The sequence below is a fragment of the Crocodylus porosus genome, unplaced genomic scaffold, assembly GCF_001723895.1.
Source record: "Crocodylus porosus isolate Cpor-Errol unplaced genomic scaffold, CroPor_comp1, whole genome shotgun sequence".
NCBI classification, from domain to species: Eukaryota; Metazoa; Chordata; order Crocodylia; family Crocodylidae; genus Crocodylus; species Crocodylus porosus.
In genome coordinates, this window is record NW_017728947.1 from 106,851,387 (window position 1) to 106,873,498 (window position 22,112).

Here is a 22,112-nt window from a genome sequence, read left to right on the forward strand (position 1 = left end):
GTTGTAAGCTGCTGGGTTCAGAGACAAGGTTTTCCTGTATTTGTGATGCAGCAAGCACACGTTACTTTGAGCCAAGTTCTTCTCTTCCTGTAAAATCAAAACCTACTTGACTCCTACCAGTCAGATTTGAATTTTGCTCCATATTAACCCTGACCACAAGCCTTCCTCTCAAGCAGTAGCTAGATTGAGACCATTACTAATGGAGTTATCTGATGAATAGACCAGATTAGTCGGCTACAGTTGCTGAGTATCTTTCTCTGGTCTGTTTTACCAAGATTATTCTTTGGTTTGTTCCCTTGCTAGGTAATTTCTGTCAAGCTCTGGTAAAAATTAGTTTCCCAACTACGCTTCATTTGGGCTACTAGTTCAGGAGTGGTTTGGGGATTTTGGGGTTAGTTTGCAATCCTTTTATCCATGTCAGATTTTAAATACTCTGGGTTGGCAATGTGTCTGTATCTCTTACCATTCTTCATGCTGCTTTCCTTGAGTTAATTAGCACTACTGGTTTTGACTATTGTCTCTAAGTGTTTTTTTACAGACTAGTATTAGACATGCTAGAAAGTTGTGGTGATTTTTTTTTAAAAATAAAGAAGTTCATACTGTCAGCATATTGTATGTTTTCTAGGCATTCATATAACAAATACTGTAATGGGATTGTACTTCACTGTTCTCTATCCATATCTAATCTGTTTCTAAACCTCCTCAGTTCAATTCTTGTCAGTTCACACTTTGAAACTGTTTCAGCATTGTCCTAAGTTTCCTCTGCCATGTGCAGAATCATGTGACTTGTTTGGGATCTTTAATTAATTGCATATAATTCATGAAACTCTATTATATTTAGATTTCCCTTTACACTGGAAGAACAAATTAGCCCCTCTGTCTTATAACATGCTCCCATAGTTATGTGCCAGCTTTTCCAGCCTCATGGCTAACCTTGGTTTGTTGCTGGTGACTTTTATTTGCACATCATAAAATATATGTAGTTACAGAGGCAATCAGGACTTGTAGTAGAGATTATATCTATTATTAGACTGACAAGATTTTTGCAAAAAAATTTTTTTGCAAAAGTCTTGTTGGTCTAAGAAGATGCCATCTCCACTACAAGTCCTGATTGCCTGTTCGCCTAGACCAGTATGGCTACAACCTGGATACCTGACACATGTAGTTATAGATACCTTTGACTAGAAGTATGTTCCTAGGTGTCAGCTGACCAGTCTATTGCCAAATTTAGATTTTAATAGGTTTCATGGAATACTTCTCACTGTGCTATTTGCTGTTTCAAACGCATTAGATGCAGCACACCTGACACCCCTCCTAATGTCACTTTAGGGCTGTGTAAACCACTGTGCACTGTTGCTGTGTAAACGGCATTCCCATTTTAATTGTAGAAAATGCTGAAGTCAAATTCAAAGACTTTCTCTTGGCTATGAAGAGCATGATCTTTACTGAAGAGGAGGCCCTCTCTGTGGTGGAGCTGCTGAAGGAGAAGTCCACTGTGGTACAGGATGTCTTGCAGAAGGTGAGTCGTCTTTATTGTTAATAAGGAGAGGTCAGCAAGAAAGCTGACAAAGTAACCAGACCAAAGTTGTGACCAGTCTGAATATGGTTCTGTCTGGAAACTCTTGTGTTCCACCTTCAGAAGGTGTATCCCACTCCCCCACTTCACCCCCCCAATCAATTATTGCTTCCTTTGTGTGTGCAAGACAACTATCAGTTACCAGTACTGGTTAGATGGGCAGATCTTGGACTTTTGCGAGAAGGGTGTTATGTAAAAATGAATTTTGGCCGGCCTGAGAAAATGGTTTGATAAATTGTAGGAGGCGAAACCTACAAAGTGGAGCTACTGCTGCAATGGGGTACTTTTCTGTCTCTGATTATTTTTCTTTAGTGTTTTTTGGGAGAGGTAGGGGGCCAGAGAAGAAAGGGGTTTGTGATGTTATAGGAGGAGATTACACGATAGCTGGATTTGAGCGGGGGGGTAGAAAATGACTTTCTACAAGACTTGGAGATGGGGTTCTCTCTCTTGTGTCTTTTAGGGAGACAAAGAGAAAGCTGTGCTCCTTTCTGATCTGTAGATATTGTGGTTTGAAATGGGGCCAAACTCATCTGCCTTAGCAACTGCACCCCCTTGGCTCTAGACTAGTGCACCATTGCTGTAAGCCTTGAGGATCGCTGATTTGTCCTGGGTCAGAAATGTAATGTAAAAATCAGTGCGCATGGTATTGTCTAATCCCTCAATTACTGGGGACAATTTTTCATTAGTCAGCAGTGTATTCCTGGCTTGTTTTGAGTCACTGAAGCCTGTTGTTATGCCCTTGGGGCCTGACCCTTTTTGTCAGGCATGCCCCAAATTAGCCCAGTGTCCATCCTCAGATACCACCCCTATACCCTGTCCCTGTCCATTTAGTTGCTCTGCTGTCTGGTCCCTGTCCGGTGCTCCCTGCTTGATCTGGTGCTCTGCTTTCTGCTTCTGGCCGCTGCATTGTTTGTCCCTTTTCTGGTCTGCCACATGCCGCACACACAGAGTTGTCTGTGTCATTTGTGGTACATGTGCCTTAAGTTGGCCATCCATGCCCTAGTTAATGCAACTGTTTTAGCTGATGTAGAAAAGCAAGGTAATATCTTGAATCATGCTGAAGCAGTATTGTTGTTTTGCTGCCTTGTTGTGCTGGTGGTTCCACTGGCTAATGATACATTGGCTCAAAAGTTTCCTTTTGTAGATTTCCCTTCTGACTTCTTTGAGTGTCAGCTTAATATTTTTTTCATTATGGCGTAAAAGACCAGTTTGGTACCATTCATACTCTTACACTTGACATATAATTTCCCATCAGTCCCCCAAGTAGTTCTGATATCACCTTAAAAAAAATAAAAGCACCCTCCTCTCAGTTCTCTTTCATTTTCTTAATTGCTATAGCTTGCAGCTGTTAAAAAAAACAAGACAAAAAAAAACCCCCAGTGCTTTACTTTAAACTCGGTGCACTCCTGTGCCAAGCCCAGTGTATGCCCAGAAGAGCCATTGTGTTAGTTGGACCTGACTCACCCACCGTCTGTATAGATTGGGTGTTTTAGTGGGGCTTTTGCTGTTTTATGCAATATCTGATTGAATCAGTTTTAGATAAAAGCGCCAAAAAACCCTGCTGAAATGCCTGATCTATACAGATGCTACAGAGCAGGGTCAAAGTAATGCGCTGCTGCTTTTGTTACAGTGGTTTTTTGTTTGTTTTGGGGTTTTTTTAATGCCTGCAAGCAGCCTAAGGTTGACTAACTCTGATTCCACCCCCCCCCCACCTCTGCCATGTTTTATGGGGTGGGTTGACCAGAACAGAATGGCTTGTAGATAGTGTGAGCATAAAATGAATTGTACGCTAGTAAGATTTTACTAGTATTGTCTCTTTTTAATTTGGCATAATACCTAGTTTGCTTAGTATATGTTTAATTTGACAGAGCCATTCCAAATTTTTGTATTAAGACTTGATTTGTATAGAATCCAACGAATGTTAAATTTGAGGGTGAAAATGTGAATAGTGTCAAATCAGTTGTGCTTGTGTAAGTGTAAGCATAACGGTGCAAGAATATTATGTATTTATAGAAGAGTTTTTCCTTTTCACTTTACACTCGTCAGATCTGTCCTATGGAGCTTAATAGCTGTGGTCCTCAGACTTAGAGGAAAGCAGGAAATATTACGTCCATCAGTTGATTGAACAAGTGAAGAAAATACTTGCTTTGTGTTACTGAACTAGTATAAATAATTAGCTACCTTTGAGAGAGTATTAATTTATTTTTTACCTTCCTTTCTGCTTTAAATGCAAAATGGACGTGGTTGTTAATGGGAAGCTTTCAAAGAAAACCTGAATCGCCAGTTATTGGACTAAATTTAGATCTTGCCAGGTACACATGCCTGCATGGTGCACTGCAGTACTGTGCAGAGATACCTAAGCTAGCTTGGGTGCCAGAAGCAATATAGCGTGGTCTAATGGAATTTATTGTGGAGGCGTTTTGTAACAGGCTGAGAACCACTTGAAGTTTATAGCCTTGCTAGTACAGAGCAACAAAACAACTGTACAGTAGTGGCTGTTGAATTTCTTACTGGTTTACTATAAGCCTTTTAAAAATCATAATCCAGTTTTTTAAAATTTTGTGCAGAATCTGGCATTTAATCTCTTTCTTGTAGGCTAGTAAAGGAGATTCAGCGGCAATGATGCATCAGCTGCAAGACAAGGACAAGATGCTAGCTGCTATGAAGGAAGAGGCTGCTGTAGCCAGAGAACAATGCAAGCAGCTAACCCAGGTACACGCATCAAAAGGCATACGTGTAGAAATGAAAGAATCTGAACAAAATAATACTTGTGGCACCCTGGTGTGATGTCACCCTGGTTAATGAGATCTGTATGAGATGCATAGAGGTATGCATATGTTAAGGCACCATCTCGCATTTAGCAATGTAGGTAGTGCACTGGCATTCTATTTTCTAATAGGCTTTTGAGGTATAAATTCAGTATCTTGATTGATGGACCATAATTTTTAAATAAAGGTTTAAAAAATGTGTTTCCAAAAAGCCCTCCCCTTAAACAGCCTGTAAGATGCTCAGTGTCAGGTATTATAAATTACAGTGTTAGACACTTCATGGGTCATAGTTTTTTCTTTTGGTCCATTTTTGCACATTTCCAGGGTTGTACATTTTGAGGTGCTGTGGTCAGGGAACTTGCAGGGTTGTTTTTTTTTTTTTTACTGGAGGTGAGAATGCAGAAAGCTGAGATACTTGCCTGCTCAGCTCCCTGAGATCACGTTCGCTGTTTAAGTCTAGAACAGTTCAGCTGTCTAGAATACTGTTTTCAGGAGACGGTTTCACTTTTTTTAGTAATGACTTTGGGAGGAAGGCAATGTGCAGTCTATCAGCTTTGCATATGGCAAGTAATAGAGGTGCACTGACAGATCGGTCTGATACCGGATTGGTACTGATTATAAAGAAAATTGTCTCTGTCGGATATTGGCCCAATAGGGCCAATAATTCAGCCGATAAATGTCCGTGCTGCACACAGCTGCAGCCAACATGGAGCAGAACTGGCAGTGTGGAGCGCTGACTCCAGCTGGTGAGTAGGGAGGGAAAGGGGTGTTGGGGGGCACAGATCAATGCCCCTGCAGTGAGGAGGGGGCAGAGGCAGGTGCTGCCCAGGTGAGGCAGGGTGGGACACAGGACGTGGGATGGAGGCACGGCTCCTGCCACTGCTTGCACCCTGGGAGGGTTGGGGTGGGGTGTGTGTGCTGGGTTCAGAGCGGGCTCCAGCGGCACTGGAAGGAGGGGCTGCAGCCATCCCAGATTTCACTGCAGCTCTGCTCCCAGCCCCACGCCACCCCAGCTGAACACCTTGCCTCCACCCAGGCACCAGGAAAAGCTGCGGCTGCACCAGCGGCTGGATAGTGGCGCAGGGCTAGGAGTGGAGCTGTGGCAAAATTTCGGAGTGGCTACACCTTCCTCCCAGCACCACGAGCCCAACCTCTGGCGAGATGAGCCCTGTGCAATGCCGGCTTCACCCTGCAGCTGCAGCCAACCCCATGCTGCGCAGATCTGGGAGCACATGCGCCCCCCTTCCTGCCCCCTGGTGTGCAAGCAGTGGCAGGAGCTCCCCCACCCCATGAGCCGTGCCTCCGTCCCATGGCCGGCCCACCCCAACTGGGCAGCACCTACCCCTGGCCCACTCCCTCACTATGAGGTCATTAATTTGCCCCCCATGGCCCTTCCCTTCCTGTTCCCCTTCCACCATGACACTTAGCACCTGGAGGTAGCTGTATTGAATATTGGATTGGTATTGGCCAATATGCCTCCTTAAATATCAGCTATTGGTATCAGCCCCCCAAATCTTTATCTGTGCATCCCTATCAAGTAACAATGCAGGTGACTGGAACAAATGAAAGAAGAGGCTGCCAGGAGGGAGGATAAAAGCCTGAGATGACGTGAGTACGGACAAGGAATTTAATATGATGGATGGAATTTAGGCAGGTGCAGGAGAAGTCAAGAAGCTCAGGAGTTGTGGTGGAGTCGGTGCTGGAGAAGGGGAAGCTAGCTGTGAGGCATCCAGTGCAAGCTACTAGGGGGGCATTTATTTGTAAGGTTGCACAGAGGGTGTAGAGAGTAGCTCCTACACAGCTGAGGACTATAAATGTTTAGTAATAAACAAGGAAGGGGGCTACTGAGGATATTAGCTCAGCACAGTGCTGTAGCAGTGAAGTTTGGCACCCGGGGCAAAGCCCATAGTGGCAGCCCACCCTCACCCCACGCACAGATCCAGGGGGCGCATGCCTTCCTCCTCCCCCCCCACAAGTGCTTGCCTGGGAGTGCAAGCAGTGGTGGGAGCTGCCCTTCCCTTGTCCCTGCACACCCCCCCCCCCCGCAAAAGTGCCGCTTGCGGCTCTGTCCCACACCCTGCCCCTTCACTTTGGCACCCTGGCCAGTCTCCTCGCTTGGGTGCCCCTTTTGTTACGGCACTGGCAAGGCAGAATGAAAGGAAAGAGCAAATGATGGAAAACATTAAAGGAGCAGTCAGAAAGGTTGAAAAGACTGCAGAAGAGCACAGTAACTCAAATACAAGGGGGACTGAGAAACCAGCAGGGTAGAATGGTAGTGACTGGTGGAGGATTAGAAGACTTGAGGTGACTGTCACCTCGGTTTAGAAAAAGGAGCTTGCGCCCACTGCTGCTGTTGACACAAGTCCAATCCAAGTACTCATCTGATAATGCTTTAAGCTGCCTGCGCTGCACTGTGACTCCCCACTTATACTATTTGGCCTTATAAATAACACAGTGGTTATAGATTAACTTGCTTCTTGAGAGTTAAAGCTGTAATATGTGATGTAATGCTGAAGGTATGTACTGAAGCCCCCTGGCTTGTGGGGGGTTATTGGCATTTGGCTGAACTTCATTTTCACTTCCTCTTTCAGCTCATCTGTAATATACAACATATTTGATCAGAAATGCATTATAGGTTTCTAGCAATCCTATAGCTGAGCTCTCCTGATTCAGTTCAGAGCAAAATTATATTCTGCTCTTAGTTATACCTGTACAATTTAGTTAATCGCTGTCGGACTATATGCATAGAATGGAGAGAAGAATTTGACCAAGTGTAATAAAAGTATTGCTCTAGTTACTCTGAAATAATAATAGTAATAATTCAAAAACTCTTGTTTTCATTGTAAAGCCCAATTTAATTAAAAATTGAAATTTGTGTTGCTGCTAAATTCTTACAAAACTACTGAAAAGGCCATGTTGATTGCTTGACTACTACTATAGTAAAGAATGCTGATTTGTTCTAGTTTGATTAATTAATAATGTATAGCCTGCTGATCTTTAGGAGGTTGCAGGAAGGGGGACATTACTTATACTTTTTTTTTCCTTCCAAAGGAGCTTGTCACGGAGAAGGAGAGAAACAATTTGGTTACAGCTAAGATGAGAGAGCGTATCAACACGCTAGAAAAGGAACATGGTACTTTTCAGAGTAAAATGCATGTTGGCTATCAAGAAGCCCAGCAGATGAAGATAAAGGTGCATTTTCACCAAAATTGTTCGGATTTGAGTTCAAGTGCAAATTAGCTAGTGCTGAGAGCGTGCTTTAGTAGAGAGTGTAGCACTGGTTGGGTGATACAGAAATGAAAGCATCATATTCTAGCCAGAATCTCTAGCAGTTTGTGGGGGCAAATCTGATTAATGCTATGTAGGGCTAAAGACAGGCAATGAAAGCCTCCTGCTTCCTGGGATATGCCAAGTCTTTTCTTAATGGCTGCAATAACACTCCAACCCTCCTATTTCTGTTTTGTCATTTCCCTCTTCTCCAAATGAGCGATGGTAGGCAGCTTGTCTACGGTCTGCTTACTCACTTTGACGCTTTCTGTTGTCTACTGCTAAAGTTTAAGGTGCAAAGTATAGCTCTATTCGCCAGATTCAGAAAAATGGCCCTTATAACTGTAACAGCACTGTGAGCCACTCACTGCTGATGACATACCAGATGCAAAGTGGTCTTTAAAACTGAATGCGTTACAGAATAGGGAGGTTAGGAGATGTATATATTTATATAGTAAAATAGCACCGACTAGCAAAGCACTTGACTGAGAATTGCGAAGGCCTAACTCTACCATAGGATTGTCTTATCCAGACCCTCTGCTCTGTCCTTAATTTATATTATCACTGCAAGCTAAGAAAAGTTTTAGCTTCATCAAAATTGGAGGCAAAGTAAGTCACATTAAAGTTGGTATAAGCTTTTTAGGGCAAAGTATGGTTGGATTTATACCAATTGATTTAAACATTCATTTCTAGCAATTATTCTGTTTACCTAACACTGCCTCCCCCTCCACCAGAGCTACAGACATTTTAAGCTTAACAAATATATATATATATATATATATATATTATGCTTATTCATTATTTCTCTTCAGAGAGCAGATTCTCTCAGGTTTGGGTGCAAAAAAACACTCTCCAGGGCTAGAGGCTGTTGCTATATTGGTATTGGTACTCAAGAGGTTCCTGAATCTGGATGTGGTGGGGGAACTATTTGGACACTGTGGTAGTAGCTTCTGATGATCTGCACCTAGAAACAGAAACTGGAAGAGTGAATATAAATGCAACCTTTTTCTGTTCCTGATGTTCCAGATATGTGCCCCCTGCTTGGTATCCTTTGGGAATCAGACTGCGGGAAAGGGGATGCCAGTTTGGCTGGCAGTGACTGTCAGGACTTCTGGTTACCTGCAGGGATTTTTTGGTGGGCTCTGTTTTCCATGGGACCGTTAGAGTTGTACATCATAAAAAAAACCCAACAACTTGGCATCTATGTCAGTGCTGTTCTCCCATAGTTTCTGGTCCTTTCCATCTCAGCTGTTGGACAAACACTTAAACACTTTTTTGTAAACAGAATCCTCATTGATGAATTAGTTATCTGATGTAACTAGGTCCTGGAAACAGTGTCAGCTGTCTGTAAAAGACTGATACCAATAGAGGAGGAAAGAGAATATTTAAGTTGCGTGTGTTGCAGGGTTTTGGATCAAGCTAGTAGCTTGCAGCAGCCAGACCTCCTGTCATCTGATCCATGGCGTCCTCATTCTTAAATGCTGAATCATGCCTCCTGAGTTTCATTTTAAATAATCAAGGCAGCTGTGTCAGTTTGACTCTGTTCAGGCTGCAGTAAAATTTCACCATTGCCTAAATAAGAGATCTGGCTCATAAACTAGCTTTCTTTGCATCTCAACTAGATAAGAATCTTGGAAATGAAGACCCAATTCAAGCCATTTTAATGTACTGGAGTTTGCACACACTGTCCACGCACCAGAGATTCACACTCTGTTTTCCTTCTGGCTTTAAACCTCTCTGCCTGCTTTCTGTTTTGAAATAATTTGTCATGACGTTTGTACAAAATCCTACTGTAAAAGGAGTTTAGAACATCTTTGTATTAGGCAGTCACACAACCAAGAACGCTCAGTTTTTCTATGAGAGTGGTCCATGCATTCCAGTGGGTATGCTGGTATGTGAGACAAATGCTGTTCTTGGTTCAGCCCAGCGGATCTAAGTCAGTGGGGTCATGGGGTATGTGTTGCAAAATCTAGGAGCTCTCCAAATAAGTTTTCTTTCCTTAAGACCATGGTCACTTTTTTTTTTTTTTAATTACACTATAGCCATTCTTTAAAAAAGTTATTTTTTTGAACTGGGGGGGGGAAATGTTACAATATTAATTGATTTCCTTCCCCCCCTTCCCCTTCCAGTTCCAGCAACTTCGTGAGCAGATGGAGGCTGAGATAAGCCACCTGAAACAAGAAAATGGTATCCTGAGAGATGCTGTCAGTACTTCTACCAACCAAATGGAAAGCAAGTATGTCGTCAGCTCCCTGGAGCTACCTTTTTGGATTTTTAAACGTGAGGCTTCCCTTGAAGAATTGTTCTGGCCACCACACTTTCATTTTAAGTTGCCACTGAATGATAAATTATACTGGCGTTCGTCTCCAGAATCAGGACTTTTATGTGGGTGTGTACTGATGGTCTAGGAGTGCCTATTCTGATACTTAGAGGACAAAGCACATAGCTCACGGTTTTTAGAAGCGATTAATGAGTTTGCATCCATTTGAGACCCTGTAGAGGGTCCTGTTTTTCTTTTTCTGAAGGATGGTTACTTAGGACTTTCTGAAAAGCCGTTCCCTCAAGGTGTTTCAAATTGAAAACCCACATCACCTGGTTACTTTTGACAGTCTGGACCATAAATTCTTGGTCACCTAAGAAAATGCCCCAGAAGTTAACTGCAGACTGCTATTGTGCTTCTTTGCCTGGTTCTCTGTTGATATCTTCCTGTAGGTTTTCACAGCCTGAAACGCCCTGTCTTCAGATAGCCTGTGAATGGTTATTGCCCCTGAGATCCTAGGAATGCCTTTGTCTGTAGTTTTTGTCATGCCATATTACCTTGTTTTAGTGATCTGTCAGATTATTGGAGAGGTTGTAGAATCTCTGTCCTTGGAGGTTTTTAAAGACCCAGCTAGATAGAGCCTTGGGGGATGGTCCTCCTTTGAGCAGGGGGTTGGACTTGCATAACCTCCTGAGGTTTCTTCCAGCCCTAAGCTTCTATCTATTCTGGGGATCTGGAATATAACCTGATGCAAAGGTAACAAGGATATAAAGCTACAAAAGCAGAAACTTTGGGGTAAAGGCTGTCACTTCCCTGAGTGTCCCTTCAGATCTGGCAGTAGAGGAGTGTTGCTTACAAAACCTTGATCTCTGGTGCAAGCATCACCAGCAGATAATGAGAATGCTGGATGACCTGCCTCTCAAGTAAGAGGAAGTATAAACATGTTTGGTGTCTGACAGATGATATGCAGCTAAAGCACTGTTCCTGTATGTTGAGAAGCTGAAATACTTCTGGACTTAAATCCTCTTTTACTGGGGTATCATGCTGGGTTAAATGATAACTATAAATAATAGGTGGCACAATGTGATATCTGGAGGCTTTCTAAGAGGAGTGACCAGCAGAGTCATTCCATCTCCTAAGTTATGTCCTGCCCAGTGGAGAAATGTTAATTCTATTGCAGTGCCGCTCTATGGTCCAAATAAAGCTACAAGCAGGGCTCTGTTGTGCTACAGGTACCCAGGCACCTGGGACAGGGTATATACAGCTCATGGCCCCAGCAACTTACGCACTTGTTTTCCATATGCATAATTTCCAAAGATGCTAACTGGGGTTACTGCTTTTTGAGATGCCAGTGAATGTTGTCCCATTCCAGTGCTTTAGCAGTCAGACTTGTTGATATTTGAGTGCCTGCCAATATTGCACTGTTGCTTGAAACCTTGAAAGAGTGCATAAAAATTCTTATTTTTTAGGCAGTCTGCTGAGCTGAACAAACTGCGCCAGGAGTATGCCAGGCTTGTAAATGAACTGGGGGAGAAGAACAATAAATTGCAGCAAGAGGAACTCCAAAAGAAGAATGCTGAGCAAGCAGTCGCTCAGCTCAAGGTGATTTCATTTTCTTCTGCCCCTCTGGTTTTGCCGTGCCCTTAATTCTGCCTGTAGTTTTCTGAATGGGAATGCTCTCTGAGACTTCACAGTAAAGTAGCTGTAGTGGCTGAGGGGAGGAAAAATGAAAAGCAAGATTTGGTTGGTAACAATACCTTGTTTGGAGCCAATCTGTGGAAGGGTAAGTTGTGTTTGTGGCTAGCATATGGTTATGGCCCCACTAATATAGTTAGTCCAGTAAAAGATGCTTGCCGAACAAACCTTGCTTCTGAAACTTTGAGGAGTGAGAAATAGGTCGCTTCAATTTTTGTCAAATTAAATTAAAATTGTCCCTAAAACAATGATAGCCTATAAGAGAGTAAACACAGGAGAGGGGTTTTAACTTTTTTTTCTGTCCATTGCAAGCTTGGCTTTTGCTGCTTCCTCTCTAGGTGAAAATTCAAGCACTTCCATATTTTTTTCTGAACTACAATACTCGTATAGTAAAATACGTTTATAGCAAAATATATTCTTAACTTGCATTGCTGAACATTGCTGAAATAGTATCTGCAATAATTGAAAGCTCTGCCCTTGGCTGAATCATGCATTGGTTAAATGTCCTTTTGTTCTTCATATATAAATTGAAAAAAAAATGCTGTATTGGTTAAATGGGTAAGATTCTGGCTTTGTTTTTACCTCTTGTTACTGACATAGTGAGAGCTCCTTTCTTCCAGGTACCTTCAGCTTTTCCTATTGAAAATTTGTCTGTGAAGGTACAAACTCAAAACTTGTTTCCAAAAAATAATTTGGAAAGGAGATTTCTCTCATTAGCCGTACCCAGGTGTATCTCTCACTAGAGAGGTGCCTGTAGAGCTGGATCAAATTGCAGTTAATGTCAGTCTGTAGAAGATCTGGCCACTTCAGATTCTGATTGGCATTCCTAACCGTGTAATGGGAAGTGGTATCTTTTTAGCTGTAAAAATCCATCTGCTAGTGGCCTGTAGTTTGTGTTGTCTGGACTTTACTTGAGAAATTAGGCCAGGTTTTCCTTTGAGGTGAGGCTTATTGGGATTAAATGGCTCCAATGTGACATGGCTTTCAGTGGGAGTGGCAGGTTCTGCCATCCACAGGATAAGGTTTTAGAAAGGACACTAAAGAGTAGGGATATGCTCTTAAACATATCCCAAAGACTGAACACCAACCCTTGTTTTCTAACCCCAAACTTTAAAATCTAAGGTCCAACAGCAGGAAGCTGAGAGAAGATGGGAGGAAATCCAGACCTTTCTCAGGAAAAGAACAGCAGAGCATGAAGCAGCACAACAAGGTGAGAGAGAACTTTTTTCTCCAGATCCTAGGTATACTGTGCTTCATCTTTCCAAAGTGTACAAAGGACGTTCTTGATATATTGGACAGATAAGTTAGACTGTGTAGGAAAATGTAAAGGAAAGACTTCAGAAATACCCCTTCTTATGCCGTAGGAAGATAGTATGTTTTAACGTGACAGTAATAATGATGGCTGTTTTAAACACGAGGAGTAAATAAGTTATGCCTCTGCTGAAACGGAAGTCTTCTAATTAATTTTCCCTCTTCCTCCCTCCCCAAATTATGCATTTCATCACAGTTTTTATTTTTATGCCATAGATGTGCAGAATAAGCTTGTGGCCAAAGACAATGAAATCCAGAGCTTACACAGTAAGCTCACAGATACAATGGTGTCTAAACAGCAGCTGGAGCAAAGGATGCTGCAGTTAATGGAGGCTGAACAGAAGAGAGTCACTGCAGAGGAGTCTATGCAAATGCAGGTTCAGGTATTGCAGTAGCATGTGACTTTTCCCCCCCTCCTTCACACACAACAAGGCACAGTGATATTTAATGCTGCTTTAACAGAGCGTTGTAGCTGAATACAAGCATGAATATACTTTGTTCCAGACTATCATTTCACAACTCAGTGTGATATTTTGATGATATATTGGTTTCCATAAAGCTTGCTGCTGTGTGGTTTAGAGAAGCAGGGAACATTTTTATGTTGCATGTTGACATTCCCTGCCATTCTGTAGCTTCACCCAATATTATTCAGACTTGGTAATTAGAAAAATATTATTATTGAGCAGTGAGTCTCAGGTGTAAAATCCTGATGCCCAACTTTCTAAAACCTCCTGGTTAATCACTGCTCAGGGGCTCTTCACCAGTGGCAGATATAAACCTGCTTTTCTTTGTGTCTGTCTTTCCCAAGGAGCTGTTGGAGCAGAACGAGGCTTTGAAAACTCAGCTTCAAAAGTTTCATTCACAAATGGCAGCCCAGGTACACCCCCTTGTAAGATTTTTTTCAGGTTTGCAATCTTAAATGGGAAATGTTCTTTAAAAAGCCAGTTAACATGTGAAAACAGTACCTACAATATAGCAAGTACACTTTAAGGAGTCTGAAGAACAGTATGACAAAATATATTGTAGCTATATAGCTCAGGAGTGTCGCATTCATTTTGACGCTGCTGACATTAGAGAGGCAAAAAATCAGTTCTGTACTATTTAGTTGGGAGGCGAGGAAACGTATGTGTGGGGGTGATTGTCTTTCGGTGAGTACTGGGATTAGGGGCTAGGAGAAACTGGATGAGAAGAGTCTATGGTACTTGACGCAGAGATATGAGAGCCTTTTCAGTTAGAGGTATGTGGCGACTCTGCAGCAGCATTTGCTCTAAGCTGTGTGGCCATGCAGGCGTGCCTGGTAGTGCAGCATGAGCACACCTGTGCGACTGCACACCACACAGTTTAGGGGGAGCGCTGCTCTGCAGTATGAATCCAGTCTACCCTCAAATGGAATGCAGAACACTTTGGAAAAGGTCTTGACACCCCTTGCTTGGTGTATTGATAATGAGCAAGTCTGCTCTGTTGAGATGACTGTCAGGGAGCAGACTCAATGCAGTGCACCTCTTTGTCTTCAGACAACTGAGAAATCTCTTGGTTGGCTGTTCATGTGCCAGCATGGATAGATGTTAGCTAGAGAAAAACATCCTCTGCTGTCCTCATACCATTCATTCCTACATCACATCTATCAAACAAAGCTGCTGTTAATATAGAATACACTGCAGAGTGCATTACATTCTGAAAGCGGCCAGTTGAATATCTCTTAGTGCACTATGTCTGTAAGAGCCTTTACTATGAGGAGTATTTGCTGCTTATTTCACATTCTGATTTTCACTAGCGTCCAACAAGAGTTCTGCTTTCCACTGAAGATGCCTTGGCTTCTGGGCCCAATGTAGTCAGGGACTTAATATGCGTTTACACTATTTCATATTTCCTTTTGCCAGGAATTTTTTATGATTGACAATGTCAGTTTATAATATCTTTAAATTAAAGTCCAGCAGATGCTGTTCCTGGCTCAGTGTAGACAAGGGTTTGGCTTTACTTTCAGCTATTTTTTTCCCTCCTTCTACAGACCTCTGCTTCAGTCCTGGCAGAAGAACTACACAAAGTGTAAGGATTCATTTCCTCATGTGTTTATGAAGGTTGCTGGCTTTATTGCCTGCCCTGTGTGTACACACTCTTCTTAAATGTGAGCTGGCTACATAGGAAAGAGACTCCTTAAGGAAATGCTGTTACATAGTGGTTTAAAAAACCCCCAAACCTGCATTGTGTGATTCTCTTAGAAGCTGGGAAACCTCTTCCTCCCGGATTTCCCCTCCCTGGACCACCCCACCCCTGACTTGGAGTGTGTTGTATGCTGCTCTGTCTGTTACTCAGAAGTGAATGCTTCTTTTCTTATTTGCTTTTGGTTGTATGCAAAGAGCAGTGCAGTGTGCAGGAATGTGTGCGCCTGTCAGAGTCAGTAGTTGGGCTGAGCCCTGGTGCTAGATCTGCTCCATTTTGGGGGAGGGGACAGAGTGGTTATAATGCCCATCTTTTAACTTTTTTGATGAGCCTATAGCATGGGTCAGCAACCTATGGGCCACAGGCTGGATATAGCTCATAGAACCATTGTATCTGGCCTGCAGATATGTGGCTTTAGCACAGAGTTGGACAAAATGTGGCCCGGGGACCGGACGCACCCCGCCAAACCATTCTAGCTGGCCCACAAGGCCCTTAAAATATTTAGAAAATTAATATTAATCTGCCCTGGGCTGCCTGTCACGTGGCCCTCAATGGCTTGTGGAAACTCAGTAAGTGGTCCTCTGCCCAAAATAATTGCCCGTCTCTGCTTTAGCAGGTGGCTTTCGCCACTTCCACCACAGGGACAAGTGGTAGCTGGTGGGTGGGTCCTAGCATCTGACTACCTGCCCACCCTGGGGTGAATCGTTCTGGCCTGCAGCCAGAAAAGGTTGATTTCCCCTGGCCTAGAGGATTTAAAATCCCAGTGGGAAGCCCTTGATGTCCAAAACCATGGTGCTAACAGGAATAACTTTAGCAGGCCGGAGCTTGGACTGGTATACTTTTCCTTTTTATAATTATAGAGACCTCAGGGGTCAAGTAGTTCAACCCTTGCACAGATGGGGGATTTGCTGGCCTTAAACTCTCCCAGAGAGGTGCCCATTGAGCCACTTCTTGAAAACCTCCAGCAGAGGACCTTGAAAACCTCCTGGGCAGCTTGTTCCATTTGTCCTACAGCTCTGACAGTTAGGAAATTTCCCCTGAGATTTAATCTGCATCTGCCTTGCTGCAGCTTGAATCAATAAGTGCAGCTTAACGCTTAAACATAGTTTTTTCTAACATGTCTTATTACAAATTATTGTTATGGTTTGTTTATACAGAGTTTCAGAGAAGGACAAACAGATAAAGCAGATGGAGGAGACGTTGGCTAATGAACATGCCAGTTTAACTAGCAAGGAAGAGGAGTTCAAGGTAAAGCATACACATTAAAGAAAGACTGCAAAGCAAGCTTGTTGGAGGCTCTGATCTTGGATTGGAACTCCATAGGCCAGATCTTTGCATCCACTACCACAGGAGTAGGAGTTCCTACCTGATGGTAGGAACAGGATCCAAGTTTGCTGCAAGGTGATGGTAAAGTCGGAGAGGGTTGGAGAGGTTTTCTTGATGAAAATGGGAAACTCTAAGGAAAACATTGAGAGGTGCTTACAGGGACAAACTTGGAGTGCGATCCATATTTAAAAAGCAGATATATTGGTTCTTTCCTCTTCAGGCTGTGCAGAATATGAATTTATCCCTGAAAACAGAAGTGCAGAAGTTACAGGCTCTGACAAATGAACAGGTAAGCAGTGCTTAATGACCATGTTCTGCCATGCTCATGCTGAGTCGTACCTTAATTTGCAAGTAGAGCAGCTGATTCCTATCAGACTTCTAGAGTAGCTTTATTGAAATATAAAGGTTACCAAACTGGGCAACTCAGTGATAAATTCTGCGAAACGTAGTATCTGAGGAAATCCCTTTTAATTGTGTTCATTTTTTAAATCTGATTTAATAACCCAGTAGAGTAAATTGCTTCTTTCTAAAGATTCATTTAAATCTTCAAAGGTATCCTTCCAAGATGCTGTCAGCAGTAGTGAATGACATTCCTATGACTTGCATGAATCAATCTATGACAAACATCATCTTTCCCTGTGCAGTTATAGGAAATTTGGCCCTTAACATTTCAGTCCATGGTCACTGTTTTCTTTCTGTGTATTTAATTATAACTCGAACAGCCATAGGAAATGGTAGAATACCATTGAGAATTACCAGTTGTTGAATGAGTAAATGTGAAACGTGTGAGCGTACAGCCTGTGAATATGGCATGACCCATTTACTTGCACTTGAGGCTGATGTACTGGGAGAACTTGTAAAAATGACTTGCTCCTGCTTTTTAATATGGGAGAATGTAGTTGATTGAATCATGTGATGCATGTTAAGACTACTTAATCCTCTTTCTATGTAGGCTGCTGCTGCCCATGAACTGGAAAGGATGCAGAAAAGGTAAATAAAATAAATCCAATGTTGGGTAAACAACTTCTAGTGCTTCTCTCTTTTTAAACTCGTTTGAATCAAGGCTTCTTGTAAGTACATGAGAGAGAAGAAAGCATTTTTAACTGTTTTTGTCTCAGTTTTCATATGAAAGATGACAAAATAAGAACACTTGAAGAGCAGCTACAAGAAGACCTTGCTCAGATTACAAACACAAAAGAAGAATTTAAGGTACTGTGCACAGCGGCTATTATGCTTATTTTCAATACATTTTTTAGATTTTTGAGATTCTGGTTCATAGCCATGCATTAATCTGTGGAGTGGAGCCACACACATGCTTTCAAAAGCTAAGGCTGGATTAGAATATATAATGCTGTGATGGTGCTGTTGATGGAGTAAAGCTGTGCAATTGGAGTAAATACGTGTTTTAAGCCATTTTAAATGCATTTGTTACGAGTCAGAAGTCTAGCGTCTCCAATGAAATCTGTAAAGAGGAAGTTGTTTAGTTTTTCTGTGCTTCCCATTTTAAATGTAAACTGATGAACCCTGATTTGTGTGCATTTATTATTGAGATTATCAAGTAATTAGATCACAGGCAAATATTTTAACTTTTTTTCTTATCTATATGTAAAAATGCCTGGTTGAGGTCTTTTTTTTGCGGGGGGGGGCGGTAAGGGGAGAGTTGTTTTTAATTTTAAAAAAAAGTTTGTGGTGGCGTAAGAGCTAAGCTGTTTAAAGATATCGCTATGACATGTGAATGCCTCCATGAAGAGCTATTTTGTTTTTATATTGTGTACACAGGAGAAAAACAAAAGCAAACCCCCTCAAACATCCCTTGTTTCTGAATTTGGTTGGCTACAAAGCAGGGTTTTGAAGCTACCGTCTTTATAGACAGCTCCTTCTGCATAGGATAGTGTTCTTGGTTCCTGTTTCTGAGCAGAATTGTTACCAGCACTCACCCTAGCATTGCTCATGGAGGAGGGAATGGTGCTGGGCATTCCAGTCTCAAGCAGCTCTTTCAAATAGTTTAAAATAAATTACTTTGAAATAATTAGTCTAAAATAAATTAACTTTTAATCACTTCCCTGGAGTTCCTTGCTGGTGGTGTTCCCCTCCTGTCTAAACTTGCTTGTGAAGGTCTGAGGCAGGTAGACTTTTTTGGAATATTTTGAAGTCCCAAACATATCTTTAAGGAGTGTGAAAGTGGCTAGCAAAAGCGGGGGATCTAAAGTAGGATCCAAAACATGACTTTTAGCTTGAAAGTCCATGCTGCTGGTGAGCAGTCCTTGTTTCTGCTTGGTTTGGCACATATGACTAGGTAGGCAAATTATGGACAAATGGTTGTAAAATGTGTTCAAGCTTTGATAAACTAGTGACCTCCAAAAAGGCCTCTCAGAGTGTTTTGTCTAGGCTGAATGAGGCTTTAGGGGTGACTTGGTTTCCTGCCAGTACCAGTGTCACTAATACAGTAGAACCAGACCCACTTCGTTCACAGTAGGTTGCCGAATTAAAGATGAGTGGCTTGGCCTATATGCAGCTTTTATTTCAAGGGCACCACTTCTCCACTCAGCTGGATACTGCTGCAGTCATGCTCAGCTGCTTGCTGTGGCTTTGTCTGCTCCTGGATACCTCACAAATCCCTCATCATTGCAGGAGGGTAAGAAATCAAACCCTGGGGAGTGTCTGGGTTCTGCTGTAATGGCCCAGAAAATAAAAACCTTAAAGTGCCATTTATCTTCTGACTCTGTCTTTAAACCAAAGGCTTCTTTTACTGTTTTGCTCATCCTAATCAAACGGACGTGTGAACCTTCAACAGCACGAAGCTGGTTCCAGGATCTAGGAAAGTTCAAGAGTCTACACAGCAATCTTTTAACTGATGGAGATAAGGATGCTTTCTAGAAGCCAGCGTTGCTGAAATCACAGTGCAGCCTAGAGCATTCTTCCAGAGGTCTCGATTTGCCAGTTATGATAGAGCTCTCTCTCTGCCAGGCTCTTGAGAGAAACTAGTTTATTGCCTCAGTGAATCTCCAAGGCAGCTGTGTTTTGCAGACATCTACTTCAACAGCTGGAGAGTGCAGTAGACTGCAGCCGTAGCTCTCTTCCTTGGGATGCCAGGTGTTGGGTGTTTATAAATATTTAGCTTGCACAGGCTGGTGAGGCAACGCTGGCATGCTTGCTTCCTTGAATAACTGTTTTGCTCATCAGAAGTAGCTTGAGATGGCACAGAGGAGGAGGTTGCTTTTGGAAGAAGACTGGATTTCACTGTATCATGTACAAGGGACAGGAAGATCCACATGCACACATGGGATATTAATAGCTCTTGACTGCCTGAGAGACAAGTCTTAATATTCAGAGGAAGCTTAAAAAAAAAAAAAAAAGAGGAGGGGGGAAACGCAACTTTTTTGCATTCTCCTTTGTGTGCTTAGCAGCCCCTGCCACAAGTTCCCTCCTTAAAATGAACCACATGGTTCATGTTGGGGAAGTGAAAAGCGTTGCATGTGCAGTTCTGACCTGACAGCTTGCTATTTCCTTCTCTTCCAGGCTGTGAAGGAGAAAAACAAAGCTTTGCAGCTGGAAATGCAGAAGCTACAGGTTCTCTTATCTGAGCAGGTACAGTCTATACACTCCACGGCTTATTTAATAGCTGCTCTTCAGTACTTTTGTTGCAATTGGCAGTACTCCCTAGAATAGATGAGCACTGTGGTGTTGAAAAGTCATCGCCATGACCCTTAGCTCTTAGGGCTGTAGTTCCACTGCTGTACGAGGGAAGGCCCTTTCTGCCCAAGCCCTGTGAGCATGAGCAACAGTGTTTCAGTCTAGAAATCCCATGGAAAGATGCTCAGAGAGAGGCTTCCTGCTCCCCTGCAGACCAGTCTCTTGCCTTTTCTCAGCTCTGTCATTTTTGGCAAGTCAGGAAAAAAGTACACAAGTCAGTGATTGCCTGTAGAAAACATCGCTAAAGAAAATAATTTGACACATTCGTCGCAGGCCTTGCTCTTTCTACTCCAAAACAGTTTTGCCGTGGCCACTGTTGTTATGACATGTTGCTTTCTAGAGCTGGCCAGGCAACTTGCTGACACTTTTTTTTTCCACCCCCCCAGAACCCTTTGATTCATCAAAACCTAAATTTGTGTGTGGGAATCTAATAGTACTAACAAGTCTTTTACTGGTTGAAAGGGACCCCCATGATTAATGAATAGTTTGGTGGTTGAAGCAGTTCCATGATCCAGAGGAGGGGGCAAGAGAGCTGGCCAGGAAATGACTTTTCTACTCGCAAATAATTAGGAAATTTACAATTTTTTTCTGTTACATAAGGAGACAAAACAGACAGTCTGTTATGGAGCACTGTTGAGAGGAGATGGGCACTCTCACTTCCCTCAATATTCTGTTTGATTAAGGTACTCCTCTGGGATGTGGGCGAACTGCATCCCAGGCTCTGCCATTTAATTCCCACTGAAGAGGTCACTGAGGTTTGGGAACATTTAGCATCTCACAGTGTTCAGGTCTGACATCCAAAATTCCTTGCTGCTTGTTGGTCACTAATGGTAAAGAGTACAAAAGTTGGTTTGCCAGGGAATGAAACGATCTCTACAGGTCTTTAAATCATTCTTTCCAATTAGCACCATAAAGGCCACTTACCACAAAGACTCTACCTTTGAAAGATTTGTTCAAAAATCTAGAGACATTGGTGCTAACCAGTCCTCTCTGTTACTAAGATCTCAAACACAAATCTCAAATATATATTGGTTGATCCAGCTAATATATATGTGTATATATATTTAATTTGTAGACTAACAAAGAGCTCTTGGAGCACTTGGAAAGAAGGTAAGACATTTTTGTTTCTCCTCAAGAATACAAAAATATCTCTATGGTCCTATTTGGCGGTAAGATGCTTTTGTCTGTGTAAAATGCCTTTTCATGAAGAGTGCTTTGTAACTTCTATTTTTAATATCTCAGTATTAGAGAAAAGGATGATAAAATAAAGACGGTTGAAGAGCTGCTTGAGGCAGGACTCATAGAAGTGGCTAATAAAGAGGAGGAGCTGAAGGTAAAACCACATGCTATTATTATTCTCCCTCTCTCCCCATGGGAAGTATGTGGATGAGCAGTTCCCATAATAGAACATGTGTATATTTAACTTTTAGTTTCAGAACATTCCTTTCAATAAGAACATGACTGACTTCCGTTTCAAGGCAAAATGTTCACTTGCTGCTGATGGTGTTCCCTGCTCTCAACTAACATAAGGAATCTTAGAGAAATCTGATTTACATATCCTATTTGAAAGATTAAAAACTAACCATCTTAAGGGCCTATTTGACTAGGGACAAGTCTCTAGCTAAGGAAAGTGATTGCAAATTGAGGTGGCTAAGACTTTTCTATTCTAACTGGTAGTCTGAGGGATGAAGTAAACTGCAAATTGTTTCAACATGAAACCACCATCCCCCTAAATATATTTGTCCACAGCTGAAAAAGGAGGAATATGTTAAAATGCTGAGAAGGCTGAAAAATTGCTGAAAACCCTCCCTAATGATATCTCTCTGTAGCTGGCCAGAAAGCTATGCCCCCAGCTTACTGAACACTATTCTAGGCATATTGACTTGCCCATAACCTTCAAACTCAGTTACTGAAACTTCTGCTTGGGTATGACGGGGTGAAAAGCACCCTGTTTAAATTTGCTGATGATACCAAAATTTGGGGTGAGGTGAGCACACCAGTAGGGAGGGAAAGACTGCAGCAGAGTCCCCCAGGGCTCGGTCCTTGGGCCTGCGCT

The 22,112-nt window shown here is 42.4% G+C and overlaps 1 protein-coding gene across 10 annotated transcripts in view; it reads left to right on the plus strand.

Annotated features, from left to right (window-relative positions):
- KTN1 (kinectin 1) overlaps window positions 1–22,112 on the plus strand; it is a 96,190-nt gene that overhangs the window by 36,785 nt on the left and 37,293 nt on the right. For 6 of the 10 annotated variants that reach the window (XM_019550872.1, XM_019550869.1, XM_019550868.1 and 3 more), the window contains exons 5-20: window positions 1,389–1,519; window positions 4,172–4,288; window positions 7,396–7,536; window positions 9,741–9,847; window positions 11,341–11,473; window positions 12,689–12,776; window positions 13,094–13,260; window positions 13,686–13,766; window positions 14,886–14,923; window positions 16,195–16,285; window positions 16,584–16,652; window positions 17,316–17,353; window positions 17,482–17,572; window positions 19,883–19,951; window positions 21,132–21,166; window positions 21,299–21,389. In XM_019550872.1, coding sequence (XP_019406417.1) covers window positions 1,389–1,519; window positions 4,172–4,288; window positions 7,396–7,536; window positions 9,741–9,847; window positions 11,341–11,473; window positions 12,689–12,776; window positions 13,094–13,260; window positions 13,686–13,766; window positions 14,886–14,923; window positions 16,195–16,285; window positions 16,584–16,652; window positions 17,316–17,353; window positions 17,482–17,572; window positions 19,883–19,951; window positions 21,132–21,166; window positions 21,299–21,389 — 1,487 coding nt within the window. The remainder of the gene's footprint in view (window positions 1–1,388; window positions 1,520–4,171; window positions 4,289–7,395; window positions 7,537–9,740; window positions 9,848–11,340; window positions 11,474–12,688; window positions 12,777–13,093; window positions 13,261–13,685; window positions 13,767–14,885; window positions 14,924–16,194; window positions 16,286–16,583; window positions 16,653–17,315; window positions 17,354–17,481; window positions 17,573–19,882; window positions 19,952–21,131; window positions 21,167–21,298; window positions 21,390–22,112) is intronic. The other 4 variants (XM_019550874.1, XM_019550873.1, XM_019550866.1 and 1 more) reach the window with 1 other exon arrangement.